The sequence below is a fragment of the Scophthalmus maximus genome, chromosome 12 (assembly GCF_022379125.1).
Source record: "Scophthalmus maximus strain ysfricsl-2021 chromosome 12, ASM2237912v1, whole genome shotgun sequence".
Lineage (NCBI taxonomy): Eukaryota > Metazoa > Chordata > Actinopteri > Pleuronectiformes > Scophthalmidae > Scophthalmus > Scophthalmus maximus.
Window position 1 is genome coordinate 21,990,727 of NC_061526.1, and position 18,615 is coordinate 22,009,341.

The 18,615-nt window shown below is 47.7% G+C and overlaps 1 protein-coding gene across 4 annotated transcripts in view; it reads left to right on the forward strand.

The window, feature by feature from the left end:
• Nucleotides 1-3,290: 3,290 nt before the first annotated feature.
• The window catches only part of btbd11a (BTB (POZ) domain containing 11a), a 106,844-nt gene continuing 91,519 nt past the window's right edge, over nucleotides 3,291-18,615 (forward strand). For 2 of the 4 annotated variants that reach the window (XM_035648914.2, XM_035648920.2), the window contains exon 1: nucleotides 3,291-4,749. In XM_035648914.2, coding sequence (XP_035504807.1) covers nucleotides 3,885-4,749 — 865 coding nt within the window. In that variant the 5' untranslated portion in view covers nucleotides 3,291-3,884. The remainder of the gene's footprint in view (nucleotides 4,750-18,615) is intronic. The other 2 variants (XM_035648883.2, XM_035648894.2) reach the window with 2 other exon arrangements.

Here is an 18,615-nt window from a genome sequence, read left to right on the forward strand (position 1 = left end):
GAGCATGAGCCGCTCACGCGTCACCGTGTGTGCTTGTGTGTGTGTTTGTGGGGGGGGGGGGGGGGGGGGGGTCGTAGTGTAGTACACTATTGTTGCCCACGCCATTGTTATCTCCCACTTTTCTCTCTCAATAGTCACATTTGACACATGCAGTCAGAAATAATTTGTGCAGGTTGTTAAAAAAATATTGTTATTATAGTTTCTTTTATGTGTGACGCAGCAGCAGTGTACTAGTTGTTGTAAGCCGATTCCAGAGGAGTTATACTTCAGGAGTCTGGAGAGAAAACGTATATTACATTTGGTGAAGTTTCGCCATAACTCTTATATATTTGGACTGATTTGACGTTCAGAACTTGGTCTCTCGCAACTGCATTTTGTTGCATTAAATTTTATAATATAATCATACCTTTATTATAAAAGCACAACACATACAAAAAGGTATTCGTCTTGAGTTTCTTCCATAATCCATCTCAATGCCATTTTATGCCTCAGGCCAATATGAAGCACTCATAAGTTACTTTGTTGTTGCAAGAGGTTATGGGAATAATAAATCACCATCAACATTACTACAAACGTGTATGAACGAATGTCGAAAATCGTTTGTGCCATTACACTAGTTGATAATATCCTTTTTTGAAAATGCGTCACAATATTCTCTTACATAAAATCAGACATGCAATTATGCAAGACGTGAAATGCTGCTTTGGGAAAAATGGGCGTAGTACCACGTTTTGACCACCGAGTGGCAGTATAACATCACCCCACGGGCACCACTGTTGTACTTTTTATTTTCCTTTCGACCATGTATGGGTTCAATATTTTTCATAGAACGGTGATGTTTTTCTTCTTCTTCTTCAGAAATTTTGTGTTATTTTTCTTTTTTTTCATCTTCTTATAATCATGATTATTGTTATTGTGTCCCTGTTGGTTTTAGAAGTATCAAATGTCATTTAAACTGCAGTGAGTTACAGACAGAATACATTAAATGCAAAAACATGTAGGCTAATAAAAATAAAGCAGTATACTGTAAACATGATCACATAGCACAAAGGGAGATCTTTAAAGAACATGATTACATGAATTATGCAAAACCTGATTGCACAAAATGACTAAGTAGCCTTTAAGTGTGGTCATGTGATACATCCATTTTGCTGGCATAACACAAATAATCTATCATCTCGCCAGGAAAACTCATGATCCTCTTTCTTGCTTGTTACCAGGCAACCAAGGCTTGTTAAGTGAGGACGAGCTCTGGAGGACCACAGTGCACGTAGAGAGGCAGCTGACAGCTGCCCACCTCCACCGCTCTCACCAGGGGTTAGTCATCGTCGAGATCTCTGCTGCTGCACTGCATCAAGAGCCCGTGGTGGCACACTGCTGCCGGGGGGGAGATGATGATGAACCCCGGCTCGTGTCTCTGCAGCCTGGAGGAGGGCTGGGGACGTGCTGATGGTGACGTCTGCTCACGTACAGACGAAATGTGCAGTTAAAAAAATCACTCAGCATCACTTAATTAAAGACAAAAATGAAATCAGTCATTCATTTTCCTGTGTGGAACCTCACAACATACATTTTCAAAAATGTATTCAGAGGCCCTGTGTGTTTCTGTGGAGGGTCTTGATACTAATAATATATGGATATAACATATAGTATATAGTATAGAAGATATAACATACATCTTGCAGTGTGGCGGTTTTATTGTTTTTATCATGTCAGCTAAAACAATAAGATTAAGATTTGTTTCTTTTGTCTATAACTTTTGCAAGACCGTGCGTCACACGTCACTTCTCCAAATTCCAGTGAAGTCATTTTTTTTTTATCCCCCCCCCCCCAGTGTTGGCATGTGGGTCTATAGTGCAGGGTCATGCAAAGAACATATGAAAGGGGCCCCTGGCCGTGGCACAGGGAGCGTGGCCAGATGGTGGGTCCAGCTCACACGCACGAAGGAGAAGCCCCGGCAGAACCGGATGAATCATCATTCCGCCAACTGTTCCTCTCAACGTCCTCACAATCCGTCTCACTCACTTCTTTTAAATGGTCTGACGTATAATGTTGTATTATGGAGGATGAGGATGATGGAGAGGTGCTGCTATAACCCCCATGAAGAAGGAACTGAAGCGGGGTCTGTAGCATCACTTGGTGTTTTGGAACAAGCTCAGAGCTTCGAGCAGTGAAATATTTATAGGGATCCGACATCAAAGCTCAGGATTTCCCTCAATAAAGCTACTTTTTTTTTTTCCCCCTGCAGCACTTTACCCTCTAGTGGCGGACCCCTGTTGGTTGGCCTCTAGAAAATAACAGCTTGCCACTGCATGACCCGGGACTGTGTGACTTCATCCCCTTTTCAACCCATTCAGAATAATCACAGCCGATTGAGGCGTCAGCCATAAAAATGACGACCCTAAAGTGGAAGTTGTTGTTGTCATCCGCAGTTCTACAGCTGTGCATGAAAATATGTGTGTTTACATTTAGGATTCTACGGTAAATAACAAAGTATAGCCTCTTTTTTTGTGACAAAGATGCTCCTCAGCTGATATTACTTTTGCTCAATGTGATTAACAATAACCTTTTACATATCATGACATTTTTAGTCTACTCCTAACTGGGAATCGACCACCCCACCTTGTGTACCACGGCCAGTGGTGTAACCTACTAAGCTAAAGATGGGCTGATATGATCATAGTGATGTGCGGGAATGAAATAGAAGGAAACACATTAGGATGATCTACAGTTACACAGAAAAATGATTTGTACTAAGAAGAGACTCTGTTTTTGTTTGTGTCACGTGTGATTTATAGCCACCCTTTGAATTTCATACGGTGGAGATAAAATGAATAAAATCAGTGTCATCAATCGTCCCATTCCCACCATGTGTTGCCTCAGTGGGGATCCACCACGTCTCATCCTCACACTGTCACGATCACGTCACTGCGGCTGCACGACCCACATGATGACGTGCACCCCTCCTCCGTATTCTGCGGCTGTTGCACCAGCAGCAGCAGGTGTGTGTGTGTGTGTGTGTTTGGGGGGGGGTGTGACAGGTAGGTGTCAATCAAATCCGGGTGGCGATGCGTATTGGCGGGTTTCAGCCCGCGGGAGCTGCAGGCCCCGCCCCCTCCACCACAGCCCTCTCCGCCTGTTGCGGAGTTGCGCTGTCAGGGTTACCCGTGTGAAGTTGCGGACGAGAAGATATCGATGACATCCGGTGATTCGGTGAAGATAGAGGCCCAAGAGACGGAGGGGATGGTGGAGCCGTCGCCCGTCGCCTCACGCGTTGACTCCGGGTGAGAGAGCTGCGGTCAAGTCAACCGACAGTCCGGTCAAACGAGCCGAAATCTGGAGTGCCCCCGTATTCTGGCCTTTACGGTAGATCGCATTGACGCGAGCGAACGAGCCGACATGCAGGGTCGGCGATATCCGGTTTTCAGAATAAAATGTCAACATGAACGCGCCACCATGGGAAATAAGATTGGATTATATTTTCACAGGAAACAAACCTCTGATAAACAGAAATTAGTTTATTGATATGACTTGAGACGTAGAGAAATAATTTCCTATTCCTATTGTCTCATTTCTGTATATTTCAGCATATATTGATTAATGATAGGCTGATTGACCATTTGACAGATTGCTCGGCAGAACGTCGCTTTTGTTGTGAAACCAGTTCTTGCGCGCTGTTACCGTAATGCCTAGTATATACACGTAACCCAAAACAACGTGGGCTTTTAGTTGGACCGCGTCGTTCCGAGTGGAGGTTTGCCTGACTGCAGCGCGCGCGTGTGTGTGTGTGTGTATATTTGTTGTGTGTGTGTGTGTGTGAGGGGGCAAAAGGCACTTTTTTTAATCGGGAGACCCAAGCATACCTAACAGTATGCGGTGCAGTTATGGCAGGCAAGGGTAAGACAGTCGTGAGGACGCTGGAGGATTTAACGCTTGATTCTGGTTATGGTGGAGCCGCGGACTCGGTCAGGTCTTCCAGCGTGTCGCTGTGCTGCTCCGACACGCATCAGTCGTTCGCGCATGGGGGCAACTGCTGGCATCTGACGGAATCCATGCACAGCAGACACAACAGCCTGGACACGGTCAACACCGTGCTGGCGGAGGACACGGACATACTGGAGTGCGCGGGCCAGTGCGCCAAGCTGCCCGAGCTGGAGGACGCGCCATGGAGCCTCGGCGAGGTGGAGGGCGCCCTGAGGAAGGACGAGGAGCTGATGGCGGGCAACCCGCCGCCGGAGGTGCTCGCGCGGCTCTCGGCGCTCGTCAGCCGCGCGCTGGTGCGCGTGGCGCGGGAGGCGCAGCGGCTCAGCCTGCGCTACGCCAAGTGCACCAAGCACGAGGTCCAGAGCGCCGTGAAGGCGGTGCTGTCGTGGACCCTGTCCGTCAACTGCATCACGGCGGCGCTGGGCGCGCTCTCCCTGTACAACATGAGCACCGGCGACAGGTTCAGCCGCGGCAAGTCGCTGCGCTGCGGCCTCGTCTTCTCCGTGGGCAAGTTCTTCAGGTGGATGGCGGAGAGCCGCGTGGCCCTCAGGGTCCACGAGCACGCCGCCATCTACCTCACCGCCTGCATGGAGAGCCTGTTCCGCGAGGTGTTCGGCCGCGTCCTGCGCAGCGCGCTCCTGGAGCGCGACAACGGCGTGCCCAAGTTCACGCTGGAGTCGCTGGAGCAGGCCATCAACGGCGACTCTGAGCTCTGGGGTCTGCTGCAGCCCTACCAGCACCTCATCTGCGGCAAGAGCTCCAGCGGTAAGTCCAGCACTCTTGACGTGCCCATGAGTGGTTGCCTGTTGCAATGCGATGGCGACCCCCACATGAGCCAAAGCATCACCTGACAAACTGTTCCAAGCACCGTTCTCCAATGTTTGTGTATGCATATGTATATATATATATATATATATATATGTATATATACACACACACACACACACACACACACACATATATGTATGTGTATATATATATGTATATAGAGGGCTACAACTAATGATTATTTTCTTTATCGATTAATCGATTAGTTGTTTGGTCCATGAAATGTCATGAAAAGGTGAAAAACGTTGATTCTGTTTCCCACAAAACCCCCAAACATGATGTTTTGTTTGGTCCACACACCAAAGATGTTCAGTTCACAGTCACAGAGGAGCAAAGAAACCAGAACATGTTCACATTTAAGAAGCTGAAATCAGACAATCGTGACTCCCCCCCCCCCCCCCCCCCCCCCCCCCCTTCACGTAGTAGTGGAATACTAATGGATCACGTGTCGCAGCTCTGGTCTATATAGAAGCTGTATCTTGAAACGAGCCTTGGTTAAGGTCACGACCTCTCTCTTTGCTGTAGCCGCTTGTCTTGAGGATGCTGCCGGGCGTTTTTCTTCTACTTTTTAAAGCTGGAACATTTGATTGAGTTGATGTGAAAAGCACACAGTGCACCAAGTGCTGATGGGAAAGTAATACGACTGTAATTATGAACCGCTGCTTGTCACGGGCTCGTGTAATTGCACTCCCAAACAATGGGGGCTCGACAGTTTCTTGAATATTTATCACGCAACCCCCCCCCCCCCCCCCCCCCCCCCCCTCCCCAGTCCCCTCAGCTTTTTCTTTTTTTTAAAAACCTCCGGGCCCCACCTCTGAAACTTAACTGCCTGTCTTAGTTGTAGAAGCCCCCCAGAGCAACAACGGTCGGAACAGATATTTATGGTTGAACGAAGATCAAACCCACTCCCAACTTCGTCTTCTTCTTCTTCTGTCTTTGAAGCCATTGAGACGGGAGAGAAGGTTGATGTCAATGATTGTTTTCAGCCGAGTGGAACGCCTGTGTGTGTGTGTGTGTGTGTGTGTGTGTGTGTGTGTGTGTGTGTGTGTGTGTGTGTGTGTGTGTGTGTGTGTGTGTGTGTGTGTGTGTGTGTGTGTGTGTGTGTGTGTGTGTGTGTGTGTGTGTGTGTGTGTGTGTGTGTGTGTGTGTGTGTGTGTGTGTGTGGTGACTGTGCAGAAACAGAAAAGCAAAGTTGATCTAACATCTCGTGGGTTCCCCTCAGCGATGGCACGTGGTTTGAAATTCAATGCCGTGGATGCTGGGCTAGTCTATAACCCAAGCCCTTTAGTCTCTGTCACGTGCAACACCAAAATATAAACACTATTTGCTCATTGCAGTTTCCTGGAATCCAGACCGATCCCTTGAAATGTCTTATTGTGGTTTTGACCAAACCCCCCGAAAACCCAGAGAGATATTCCATCTACCACCCCGAGATCTGAGAAAGCAGAACCAGGGAATGTCTGGCACAAATTGTTATTATTCACTGAAATAGTTCCCACTGATTTATTCTCCGAATAACAAAACTGGCTCGCTCTCACCCCCTCTTTATCTCCCAGAACCCAAACATCCCCTCATGCCGCTTCGTTTGACATTGGTATTTAGCCACCGGACGAAGAATGCCGCACATGACTGCTTTTGTCTTTCTCGAAAATTGGAGCTGCAGAAAACAGTTGTGCTCCTCCTGTGGACACAGCGTGAGGATCCAAGCGTGCATCCTCATCCTCCTCCTCCTCCTCCTCAACGGATCGCATCATTCCCCCGATGCTGCAGAGGAGGCTACCAATTCGCGCTCACCCAGAACGGCGTGATGTCGTTCTGTGACAGTTAGGAAGTCAACAACCCCAAAAAAGCAAACAGTGACCCAGCAGCCTTTGTCAGTTTGGACATCTTTGACTATGTGCTCCTCTTATTAAAATATCATATTTCCGATCCGCCGGGGGGGGGGGGGCTGAACAAATAACCATCCTTAATCGCGTATTAATCAAACATGCACTCGTGAGTCTGTGCAAAGGAGGGATGCTCAGGCATGAGACAAAGGCGGGAGAGAGAGAGAGAGAGAGAGAGAGAGCAGCGGTAGAAAAAGCTGCTGGGGAGATAAAGCGTGGTTCTCCCGTCCAAGTGTTCACCTGGGGAACAAACGCAGTGCAGCACATAATGAGCGTGTCCGCTGCCAGTGACCACTGGTGACTAATGAGCGTGAGCCTCAGACAGAAGCTTCTCCCTGTACGTGCCGAGTATGAGCCGGAGTTCCGACATTTACTATCACAGCGAAAGTACGAGAGTAATGTATGTTCACCACGCGTCTTTCGTCTTGTCTGCTCCACTAATTCCGAAACCCGTCACGCCCGTAACGCAGTTAACTGTCAGCGGCTGGAGGTGGAGAAAAATGAAAACAGCTAATTTGATTGCCGAGTTTATTGCCGAGTTGGTTTCCACACACACACACACACACACACACACGATAATGAACAGAGCAAAAAAAAGAAAAACGAGGAGAAAGGTTATGTAATGTCAAATGTAATGTAAAGTGCAGGAATCACTGAAAGATAAAATATGTGCAATGTGTCACACCAAGATGTACAGAGCTGTATCATTTATGCAGGAGCTAATGTGCAAAGTATCCAAGTTATATAATGTATGTTTAGTATACATAGTGTGCCATACATACAGATTACTTTTCATCATCAACTCCATCAGATTGAAGTGACAAAATTGTCCGTTTTCTCCTTGTGTAAAGTTTTATCTGACATTTATTGACAGTGCATCAGCTTGGGGGGCAATAAAAAATGACCAAGACTACCATTAGAGAAACGAATCCTACGTTGCCATCGCTCATTTAAAGTCCTGTTAGGTTCATCAGTCTAAATTTACCCATAACCGAGGTACGAACCAAAATCGCGGCTCAAAAAAAAACAAAGTCTGAAACCGAATCCTGGACTCGGAGACTCATCACACACCTGAAACGGCGACGGTACATTTGTACAGATCTGCTTCCCTGACTTCCAGTGAGATAACATTGCGTTCACGTGTCGGACCCCCCCCCCCATTGATTGTGATTATGGCCGTCAGTGTGTCGCGACCTTCCCCCGGAGGATCTGGTCCGACCTCCGCGGGACAGCTGAGGCGACTTAATGGAATCCGAGGGGCCTCCTATAGCCGCCCTATTAAATTAGCAGCAGGAGTCTGTTCCTCCTCCGTCTTCACGCGCCGTCTTTCACACCATGTCTTATTGTGTTGGGGGGGGGGGGGGGGGGGGGGGGGGGCTGGGTGTTTGCATACAAGTTTTCCCCTGTGGTTTTTAATAAGCTCAACTCATACCCACATGATTCTGGCAAAGGCCTTTTGTTGTCCATTCTGTTCTTCTTATTTTCCGCCTCTCCTCCTCCTCCTCCTCCCCCTGCTCGGGGCTGGACTCGCAGATGAGCTGACAGATTGCTGTTGTTCTGGTGGAAATGCGAAGCGCGGGCGAGCGAGCGGGCTGTTGATGGATTTTCGCGGCATGGTAATTTCATAAGACCAAAGGCTGCGCCCCGCCGTCCCCCACACCCCTGCTCCAGCGATGATTGGATGATTGTGAAGTTATGCGAAAGTTGTACTGGGACCAAGATGGATTTTATGAGCTGCGTCCCCTTCCTAGTTCCCATTGGCCTGTGGAAATATTGACTTTCATTTCATATGCTTCACGGCGATTTCACTCTGGTAGCGCCTACAACGCCGCTCCGGGCAGCGGGGGGCCGAGGGCCCACATTGCCCCTGGTTATTTATTACCAGTGTCATTGGACTGTGCATCCTTTATCCCATTTCCAGAAACTAGGTGAGAGCACTGGGTCAGGAGGAGATAATGAGTCATGTTGTGATGGAGTCAAGTGCGGGAGCAGGAACCAGGATGGAGTGTCAGCTGGAGGGGGGGGACGGGGACGGGACGCTGGCCCAGGTCCCTCAGAGATATAATTACCATGCAGCTCTCTTTAATTAACACTTGTGCTTATCTGGTAGTCATTAAGATTAGGAATTAGCAACGGGGAAACACAAGGGAGCCGCGGAGAACAAAGACGATAAATCCTCTCATTCATTTTGTTAATACCCGCAGCAGCGCAGGACCGCGTGGGCACGTGTGATCAGATCTGTGTCTGTGTGGCCGAGATAGAACGTCTCTCGGACCCGTGGACTTTTCTCTGACAAAGCCAACTTGCTCCGTCGCTTGTCCCCTCGATGCCAGTGGATTTTTTTTCTTTCTACAACCCTCAGCATAGAAAACTGCATCTCGTAGATTCCCCCCGCCAGACGGAATGCGCACGTACAGAGCGTTTACACACACACACACACACACACACACACACACACACATGCCGTCATCTGCACGCCATCGGAAAAAGAGCTCGGATGACAGTTTAAATTATCGGCCAACTGATGCTCTGGGTTTTCAATCGATGCCAATATCCATATTTGAGAATTTTAAAAGAATCCGACAACAGTTTTTTTGGCAGAAGTATCTTGACAGTATTTCTTTGTACTTCTGCCATTTCGAAAAGTTTCCCTTGAAATTTGCTTCGTAAAGAATTGTGACCAAGATAAAGGTTGAGATTCAGCGTTATTAAAAATATTATTTCCAGTTCACAACAATGGGACAATCTTATCCCATCTTCCGAAACACTGTATTAGGTATTGTTATTTTATTATATAAATATAATACTCTATATAAATGCACTGCATTTAGCAAAACGTGCCATGGTGCCCAGCTCCTTTTCTGTTATGTAAAATGACGATGTAGATGTAATATCATTTCAGTTTAAGTTCTGTGTTACACAGATCTAAAGAGGAGATAAGAGATCTTTGTTGTTGCACAATCCGGGGCGAGGGCTCGTCTGCTGCTCTGTCCCATGTGTTATCATCATTGTGGCTGTCCAATCGCAGCCTTGTCGTATTGTACGTTGTGTTTATTTCTTCGTGAAGTACAGATGCGATGTTCAAACCTTCCATTCGATTTTTCCTTTTTTTTGTTTTACAGAATTACAGTTTGTTTTACAGCTTCGGCCCGAGACAAAATGTCCCTGCTCTCCCTCCCGAGCTCGGCAAATCAGATCAGATCAGATGAAGCGTTCTGCTTCCTGGAGACAAAACACGTTTTCTCACAATCCTCCAGCCACAAGAAATAAACATGAATGCTTCCCCTTGCGTCCTTGAAGACACACAGTCTCAACGTCACCTATTAAAGGAAGAACAGGAGAAAAGAGCAGGACTCCATGGGGAGCATTAAAATGTGCTTCGCACCTATGGGAGATCTTGTGTTCGGCGGCGCCCTCCATCGTCGAAACACAAAATCGGGGACTAAATCTTTCCGTGTCGGCGCCAAGGCCCGGCGTCTCTCTAATGGTGCGCTCGCGCCGGGCGCAACAATTCACGTCCGACGCTTGAATGTGAATATTTGAACTCGGGCGAAATACCCGCGTGGCGCGCCGCTGACGCCGCAGACGCCATGAGCGTTGAGATCCGCGCTCCGTCGCTGCATCGTCAGACGTGCCGTCAATGTATCGGGCATGGAGGATCATTGGCTTCCCCCGCGTCGGCCTTCCTGTCTGCCTCTTTGCGTTCAACAGTTCATGTTTACTTGTCTGTCTGTGTGTGTTCGTTGAGAGGCGGTTTGTCGGAGAAAGTGGAGGGAAGAACGGGCAATTATTATTATTATTATTATTATTATTATCATCCCTTTATTCGCGCGAATAGCCACAAATGTTCCAGCGACCGAACTCAGTAACTCGCGCGGCGACGCTTTGTCACCCGTCACGCAAAACAAATTCCCTCCTCCTCCGGAATGACTCTACACCTGCTCGTCTAATCGTGGCGTTCCCACACAAACTCATTTTCTCCTGAATATCAGAGAGTATTGCTCCGTGAGTCTTTCACACTCTGCTCATGGTCACCTTGAAAGATGTGTTGACCTTTTGACCCGCAGTGGCGGCGCGACAGGTGGGCCGATCGGTAATGGAGTCTGTTACGCGTGTGTCCGACGAGTTCGTCCCGCGGTCGCAGCCGCGACAACGCCGCCATGTCGAGGGGGCCCTAATTGTGCAGAAGTCAGCAAGCACACCGGAGACCCGCTGGGAGCGTTGGATGTCGTCGCTCGTGACGGCGAGCTGTCGGAACGCGCGCTTTCGTTTGACGCCGTCTCTCTGGCACGACTCTGGAGTCGGGACTCGGCAGTTGTTTTCTTTCAAACTTTCTCGTCCTATATTTCTTGAAGAAAGTCTTCGGTAGGTTCATGATGTCAGAGGAGGACGTTCAGACAAGTCTCACCAGATGCATCATGGGTCGCTGCAGCCAAATATCCGAAGACCGCATGACTCGCCATGCAGAAGCCTTGGTTTCTCTTTTGATTCCTCTGCTTCTCACTTCTGCTGCGCTTCAAGTGTCTTGAAAGTGAAAGAATCAGTGTTCAGGGTCAGTTCACACACATTGGAGAAATAGTTACTACTCTGAATATATTTTTTAAAATGATTGCTGGATGAGACGATACTTTGAAATAATAGAAATGTATTCATTTAAAAAATTCTGGATAAAAAAAAAAAGTATGGGTTTTTATGTGAATATGATAATTATTCTCCCTCAAGAATATCATTAACTAACAAATCCTTCCAAAAATATTTATGGACATTTTATTACTTACTTTATTACTGCAAAATTTTGCAAAAAACTTTAACTATATCATGATATATTTCAAATTAATATTGCTTTAAGTTACTTGGAGTTTCCTGGACATTGAAGACTGAAGTTGCTGTTAAGTTTTTCCCCCTTTTTGGATATTTTTAACCTTCGAACTCCACTATTGAAAATGCCTTTACCCTCATCAATGGCTATTTCAACGCCTCAGCACCCAAAACCAAAATGATCTGATGCCACAATAAGGCTCAGTAGAATCATTTTGTTTTGTAAATGTTTTAAAAGGATAAAAAACAACTCCAAGATTTTAGCTAACCTCTCAGTCATACAGCTTTTACACCCTTTTCTAAGGTTCAGCAGAGGTCAAGTTATATATATTAGTTATATTGTATGTTTTCTTCCTGGTGAGGCGTCTCTAGTTTTCTGTTTTCACATCGTACACTGCTCCTCTTTGTCCTTCCTAGTCAATCCTAGTACTATGGTGTTTTTATTTGGCACTTGGCCTGAGTGACTCTTAATATCCATCAACTAACACCAGGCCTTCCCAGAAACCGCTACTGCGATGACTGAGGCCGCGGAGTGGATCTGAAACTCCGAGGCCGTTGGTCGGCTGTGAAATGGATGGTTCTTCTGTACCACTGACCTCATCCTTGCGGCGGGAAAGAGGATGTTGCTCCAAAAACAATCACTTCCTCTGACGGTCATCCGTTGAGGCGGGGCACTTTGCCCTTCTTTTGTGACTTCAAACTGTCTGACACGGTTATTTCTCTCATTCTGAAGACGGCGGGGGGGGGGTTAAAAGGGTTTTGGGTCAGAAGAAAAAGTCCTTGTGATTTAGGACGCAATCGCATCACCCTGAATGAGCTGTTGCTTCCGGTAAATCAGAAACAATCTATGTATGCGCGATTGTCCGACCCTTTGACTTTTCCCCCCCATCAAAACTACTTCAACCGATTAATCGATTATCAAAATAGTTGGCGATTAATTTAATAATCGATCACTAAGTGTTGCAGCTCCATTCAGGTTATTTCAACACTTGAAACAACCGCTCAGGCAGTGGCAGCCTCTGCGCGCACACACACACACACACACACACACACACACACACACACACACACTGTTCCCCATTCATTTTTATTTACGTCTATTGGCAGTTCTTCTTTTGCGGCCACCCACACAGGTATCGGACAATAATATGACACTGGTAAACATCGCGGTTGTATAGTAAAAGACCGATTGCCACAAACTATGGCATGATGACTGGGCTTCCACCCGTCGGTCCCCAGGAGTGAACGCATTCGAAACCTCTTTACTTTGATCTGGCTGTGATTTAAAGTGCGGGGGAGCTGCAGAAAGTTTGGTTTTCGGAAAAAGGATCAAAAGAAGGGATTAAGAGCCGAACGTACGTCGGCGCACCGGTCGGGTGATTCATGGAAACACCTCACGGGCGATGTCTGTCAGCTGGAGGCCGGCGGCGGAGGATCTGCACTGCGCAGATTTGTTCTCGGGCTTAACTCTCTGCACGGAGTTGTGCAATTCTTGTGTCACACTTGTGCAGCAGCACGTCGTCAGGTCTCCTCCTCCAGCCTTCACTTGGAGAACGGTGGGTCTGGGTGTTGAGGCGGTTTCGATGTTGTGGTGAAAAGGCAATCACATCCGCAGCTCGCCTCCCATTCCTGGGAATCGTGAATCGCGTCTAACGGCTTTTCCCCCGATGCCGATCACACACAAACACACACACACACACACACACACACACACACACACACACACACACACACACAACCAGCAATTTGGAGGCCTCAGCTCGGGGCTGATTAAGTGATGGATTGAAGGTCACGCACACAGATTAATTCATAATTGAGATAATCATTAGCTGCGGCCGTATTGGTGATGAGTGGAGGCTTTTATCGGCGGCTGCGGTGCGTCGTCGCCTGATCTGAAGAGAGCAGAATCAACTTATCAACCAAATGAATAGACCCTGAGAGGAGGTACAGCTGCAACGACTGGTCCGGTAATTCATCAATCGATCCATTCAGTAATGGATTCACCGTCGCAGATGAAATCCATTCTGGGGTTTTAGACTTTGAGATGAAACACTAAATAAAACCGACCCAAGACAAAAGGACGAGAGGCGAAAACCCCCAAAAACAACCATCGGGGAAGAACGCGCCGGCACAAGTCAATTTGAGAAGGTCAGTCGATGTAAGACCTTCAGCAGAATTCTGGTACGCTGACTAACAAAGGCTGCCTCTCCGTTCCTGCTGGTGACGGACGACGGGAGCGATCAAGAGGTTGGAGTCGGAGGATCTCGGGGAACGAGCTGGCTTTCTCTTTGTGAACCACGTGTCAGCCAGATGAGACGGTGCAAAGCCATTCGGTGATTTGAACATTATTAGTGATTAGGTGTTAAATTAGGTGCATTCATTGACTGGATGTCAAAGAATAAACGGGTCTTAAGTCTTTTTCAATACATTTTTTCATTTTTAAAAAAAAATGATGGTCCCATTGAGAGAATAAATAGACGATAAAGAACGGTAGTGTGGATACAAAGTGATTGACAGCTAGTACCGTCCAATTGCAGTTGCAGTTGCAGACGCCCCGACGTCTGGTTCCAAGAAACCAAGATGGCGCTGGTCAAATTGCAGTTTGGCGGCGTCGCGGTGGGTTCGTTTGCCAGAACTTTCCCCGTAGATCAGGAAACGTTTGAGGAACTCATTCCTCTGTAATCTGCATTCCCACTAGAAAAAAATTATCTTTCATAGAGTTTAAAAAAAACCCCAACCCAGATCCTCCTGCACGCGGTGCGCGACGCCCGGCTCCTCCCGGTGTCCGAGCCTCCGGTGTCAGCGCGTCGGCTGTGTCGCCTCCCGACAGAACAGACACTGCAGCATTTAATTAACAAGGGGTGAGTGCGTGCGTGAGTTCCTGGCTGTTCCCAGGTGGTGATGGGAAACGAAGCCCCGCGCTCTGGGGAGAACCATCTGGTGCCACGAAACAGGCCAGCGACCGGGGATACTCGGCATTCTGGGTAGTGGAGTCTGGGAGCGGACACCTCGACTCGAACGCATCCTCCCTCTCCTTGTTCTCCCTTTTGTTTGTCTCCCACTTTGTCCCGACTCGACGAGTGCATACGCCGACTCACAGGAAGACACACGTTGGAGAAAATGGCGGAGCCGGCGCCCTCCTCCGGCTAGGACATTTTTCGAAAGTCGCTCACAACTTTGACACACGGTGAAGATGAAGCAATTTTGTTCAGGATGTTCAGGAGAACTTACAGTGGAAACGCATAGAGAGGATTATGAAATCGGTAGAATGCAGGACCCGCTGGGACCGAATCCTCCGCCAACTTCTGAGCGCCTCGGAATCCGCCTCCACCGACTTCCGCTCGTTTTCGTGAAGCTGAAAAGAATTGATTGGTTTTGGTTGGTATGTTTTTTTCTTCACCATCATCCTCTGTCTTTCAGTTTGTCGCCACGCTCTGTGTTTACATTGAGAACAAATTGCCACGATCTCCCTCCATCCGACCGTCCGGTTGAACCTGTTCTGCGTCACCTCTCCGGGTCCGTCGGCCGGCGGGACAGACGCGCTGATTGTCTTCGGACCGGTTGCGTCACGCGGCTCCCGTTGTGTCACACAGCCTGAGTCACTGCCAAATACTCAACCTACCGTGTCTCTGTGTGTGTGTGTGTGTGTGTGTGTGTGTGTGTGTGTGTGTGTGTGTGTGTGTGTGTGTGTGTGTGTGTGTGTGTGTGTGTGTGTGTGTGTGTGTGTGTGTGTGTGTGTGTGTGTGTGTGTGTGTGTGTGTGTGTGTGTGTGTGTGTGTGTGTGTGTGTGTGTGTGTGTTGCTGCGCCCGTGGGAGCGGTCAGTGATTACAGCATCCAAACCTCACAGACACGTTCATATCTTCACCCGTAACCGGACAGAAAAATCTGTCATAATCCTAAGCAATCTGACCAAATATTGTCCCTCACCGTCTCTTTCTCTGGGCCTGAAATGAATGCACGACCACTGGAAGATCAACTGCACTCATTCAAGTGCAGTTGCAGTTACTACATACTGAATATATGCTAAATATATATCGGACTGTGCAGGTTTATTTTGAGGCTCTTCCCTTTTTTCACGCACCATTACACTCAGCTGGCTGCCTCCGGATGTTTATCCATTTATTTCTAAATGCAGTCACTTGAACTTGAACAGCTTTTATGCTCTTATCGTCCCCTTTGTGTCCAAGGAAAATATTTTAAAAAGCGTTTGTGTTTTTCGGGCTGCGTCCTGAAGGAATAAGTTTCCATTAAATATATCCGTTCTCGGTCGTTTCCCTTATCTTTAAACAAACTGCCCCATGTCTCACTGTTCTGTTATTATGCCATTCCCTATTTATTCATGGATTGATCATCTTTTATTTAAGGTCGCATGTCTAGTCTTTTATGTAGTTAGTTTTTTATCGTCCTTTATGTTGTTCTGTTTCTTATTTGAGTTTGAGGACGGGCGATGACCAGGGGTCCGGTGGCGGTGCAAAGGGGGCGGATGTGGCTCATGCAGTGATTGGGTTCAAGGGCGAGCGTGATTGCACACTGTGATTGGATGAAAAACGGGGGAAGAGCTGCTGCAGGTGGGCTCGGGACACCCGAGACCAAGCTTCCGCTCGAGCTTCATTCTTCTTTGAACATTTGACATTTACCTCGAACGTGCAGTATCGGGGTGGTGATGATCCTCGCGCTCCGAGAACGTCGTCGCTCTTTCATTCTTCATGTTGAGCCTAAGAAGGCCACGAAGGTCCCTGACTAAGGTGGAAGGGGAGAAGAGCACACACACACACACACACACACACACACACACACACCAGAGTTCCGAGTGCCGGTGAATAATGCCGCATTGACAGTCACCTGTCGACGCTGCCGCTCCCCCCGCGCGCGACAAAGGAACCTCGTGTCACTCACAGCAGTGCATCGGCAGAGAGGGAAACATCTCTCCCTAAGGCGGTCGGGCCCCTCTCCGCACCCCGAGCCCGGCGTCACGCCGTTCAAGTGCACGTTGTCCCCGCAGACGCCGAGTTTATTCGTTCCGGGAGCTCGTTCACCTTCTGCTAATGTGCACACCTACGCCCGGGCAGGCGAGCAGCGCGACACCGTGTTCTGTTTCCACACATTTCAAAGTAGATAATCCTCCGACTTCGCCGCGGCTAATTTCTATAACACACACACACACACACACACACACACACACACACACACTCTTCCAGAGGCAGATTCTCGATCTGGTCAGGACATGCCATCCATCATCGTGTCCCAGCGGCTGCCGGCCCCGTACCGTAATCAAAATAAAGTTTGTTCCTTTGGCATGTTTTTCACCCGTGAATGTCTCATCAGGGGCTTGGTGGCAGCGCTTCCTCTCCCTCTCTCTCTCTCTCTCTCTCTGTCTCTCTCTCTGTCTCTCTCTCTCTCTGTCCCTGACCTGCATTCTGCTCTGTGCAAGCTCAGTTTAAATTGCATGAGTCAGACTGAGTCGATGTGAGCGTGCATAAAATGTACACCCAACTGGAAAATTATGTGGGACGCTTTTCTTTTTTTTTCATCTTCTTCTTCTTGTTATGAGCAGCAGAACATAGCATGCCACGGAAAAAAAATCACAAGGTCACCTTAGAAGAATCCAACCATCTGACTTTCAGAGATGATCTTTGATGTATTCAATTGACCTGTTTTCCTCCGATACAGAATATATGAATCCTAGAAGCAGCTGCATGGTGCAATCATGTCGGTCTGAAAGTTGATTTGTAAGTCGCCATCTTGCCATCTCATAGCGGAATGGGACGGACCACATTTATGAAAATGGAGGCGGAGAAAGAGGAGGACGCATATGAAAGTAAAGAGAACAAAATGTTCATTTCTAAGTTTCTGTTGATTATAAATATTATTTATTATCCTTATCATGACGGCTGAAAGTATGGAATTTCAAGTCAACAGTTCATTGTCACCCGACCTGCTCTCACACGAGCGAATCTCCATCTGTGCGTCACGTGAGAAGAAGGGAGTGGTCTCCATGACAACTGAGGAGATGTCGCCCACTGATGAAGGCCACAGATTTCCCTCTTAAAATTCTCTCGCAGTGAAGATATATTCGTCATTGACAGATGATTTTCTTTTGGTTTTTTTCGAACGGCTCTGAGTAACGGCTGAACTCCTTATGCCAAATAGGAATAAATGCAAAACCAATGTTTGCCTGGGAACAGTAAAAATACACAGAACTAAGAGTTTTACTGAGCAGCAAAAGTGATTATGGGATGTATATAAAGCCAAAAAAGAAAGAAGCTTACGCCCATGTTGACCTTACTCATTAAACTTCCCCCCCGACTGTTTGCCATTTAAATGTTATCTTCAGTGACCCGCTGCAGACGCAACCTCTCAACCGCCGAGCGTGAATGTGGCAGAAGTTGACAGTCGTCCTCTTTCCCTCTGGTTCTCTCGCTGCTGGAAGTCCAGAGCTGTGAAATTGCCCAGGGAGCATCAATCAATCCTTCACTTTCCAGCCGCCCCCCCCCCCCCCCCCCCCCCCCCCCCCCTCCTGCCTCATGCTCGGCTCCTTCAGGGGGTCTCCGCCCCGACTCTCCGTCTGAGAGCCTCCATCCTCCCTGGCGTCCTCACGGGGCCGGAGAAGTGCGGCTGATGGAGCGGCCCCCGTTGGCAGGAGGCATCGGGGCTCATCCATGTGTTAGTGCCACACGGGTGATGGATTAATGTGTCTAGAAAACCTCATTCCAGTTGGCCGAGTGTTACCGGGCAGAGATGTGTGGCAGGTAGGCCGCAGGGATTTCCCTCGCTGCGAGATGGATTGGATGTCGGAAGTTTATTTATTCTTTTCTTTATCGGGAAGAGCAGTGAAAATCATGTCGAGCAATAAATGCTGTTATGCAACTGTCCAAAAGTAAATGTCTAGTGTTGTGTATTTAAGAAACATATATAATAAGATACATCACGTATAACAAAATATAACACAATTGAAAAAAAGATAATGAAGACATAAATAATAAATTACACATTTCATAAATATTATGATGCGACATGGATATGAAAACACAGAAAAACACGCGAAAACATAAATTGAAACTTAAGCCCAAGAACATTAAAATAAAAATTTAATAAATC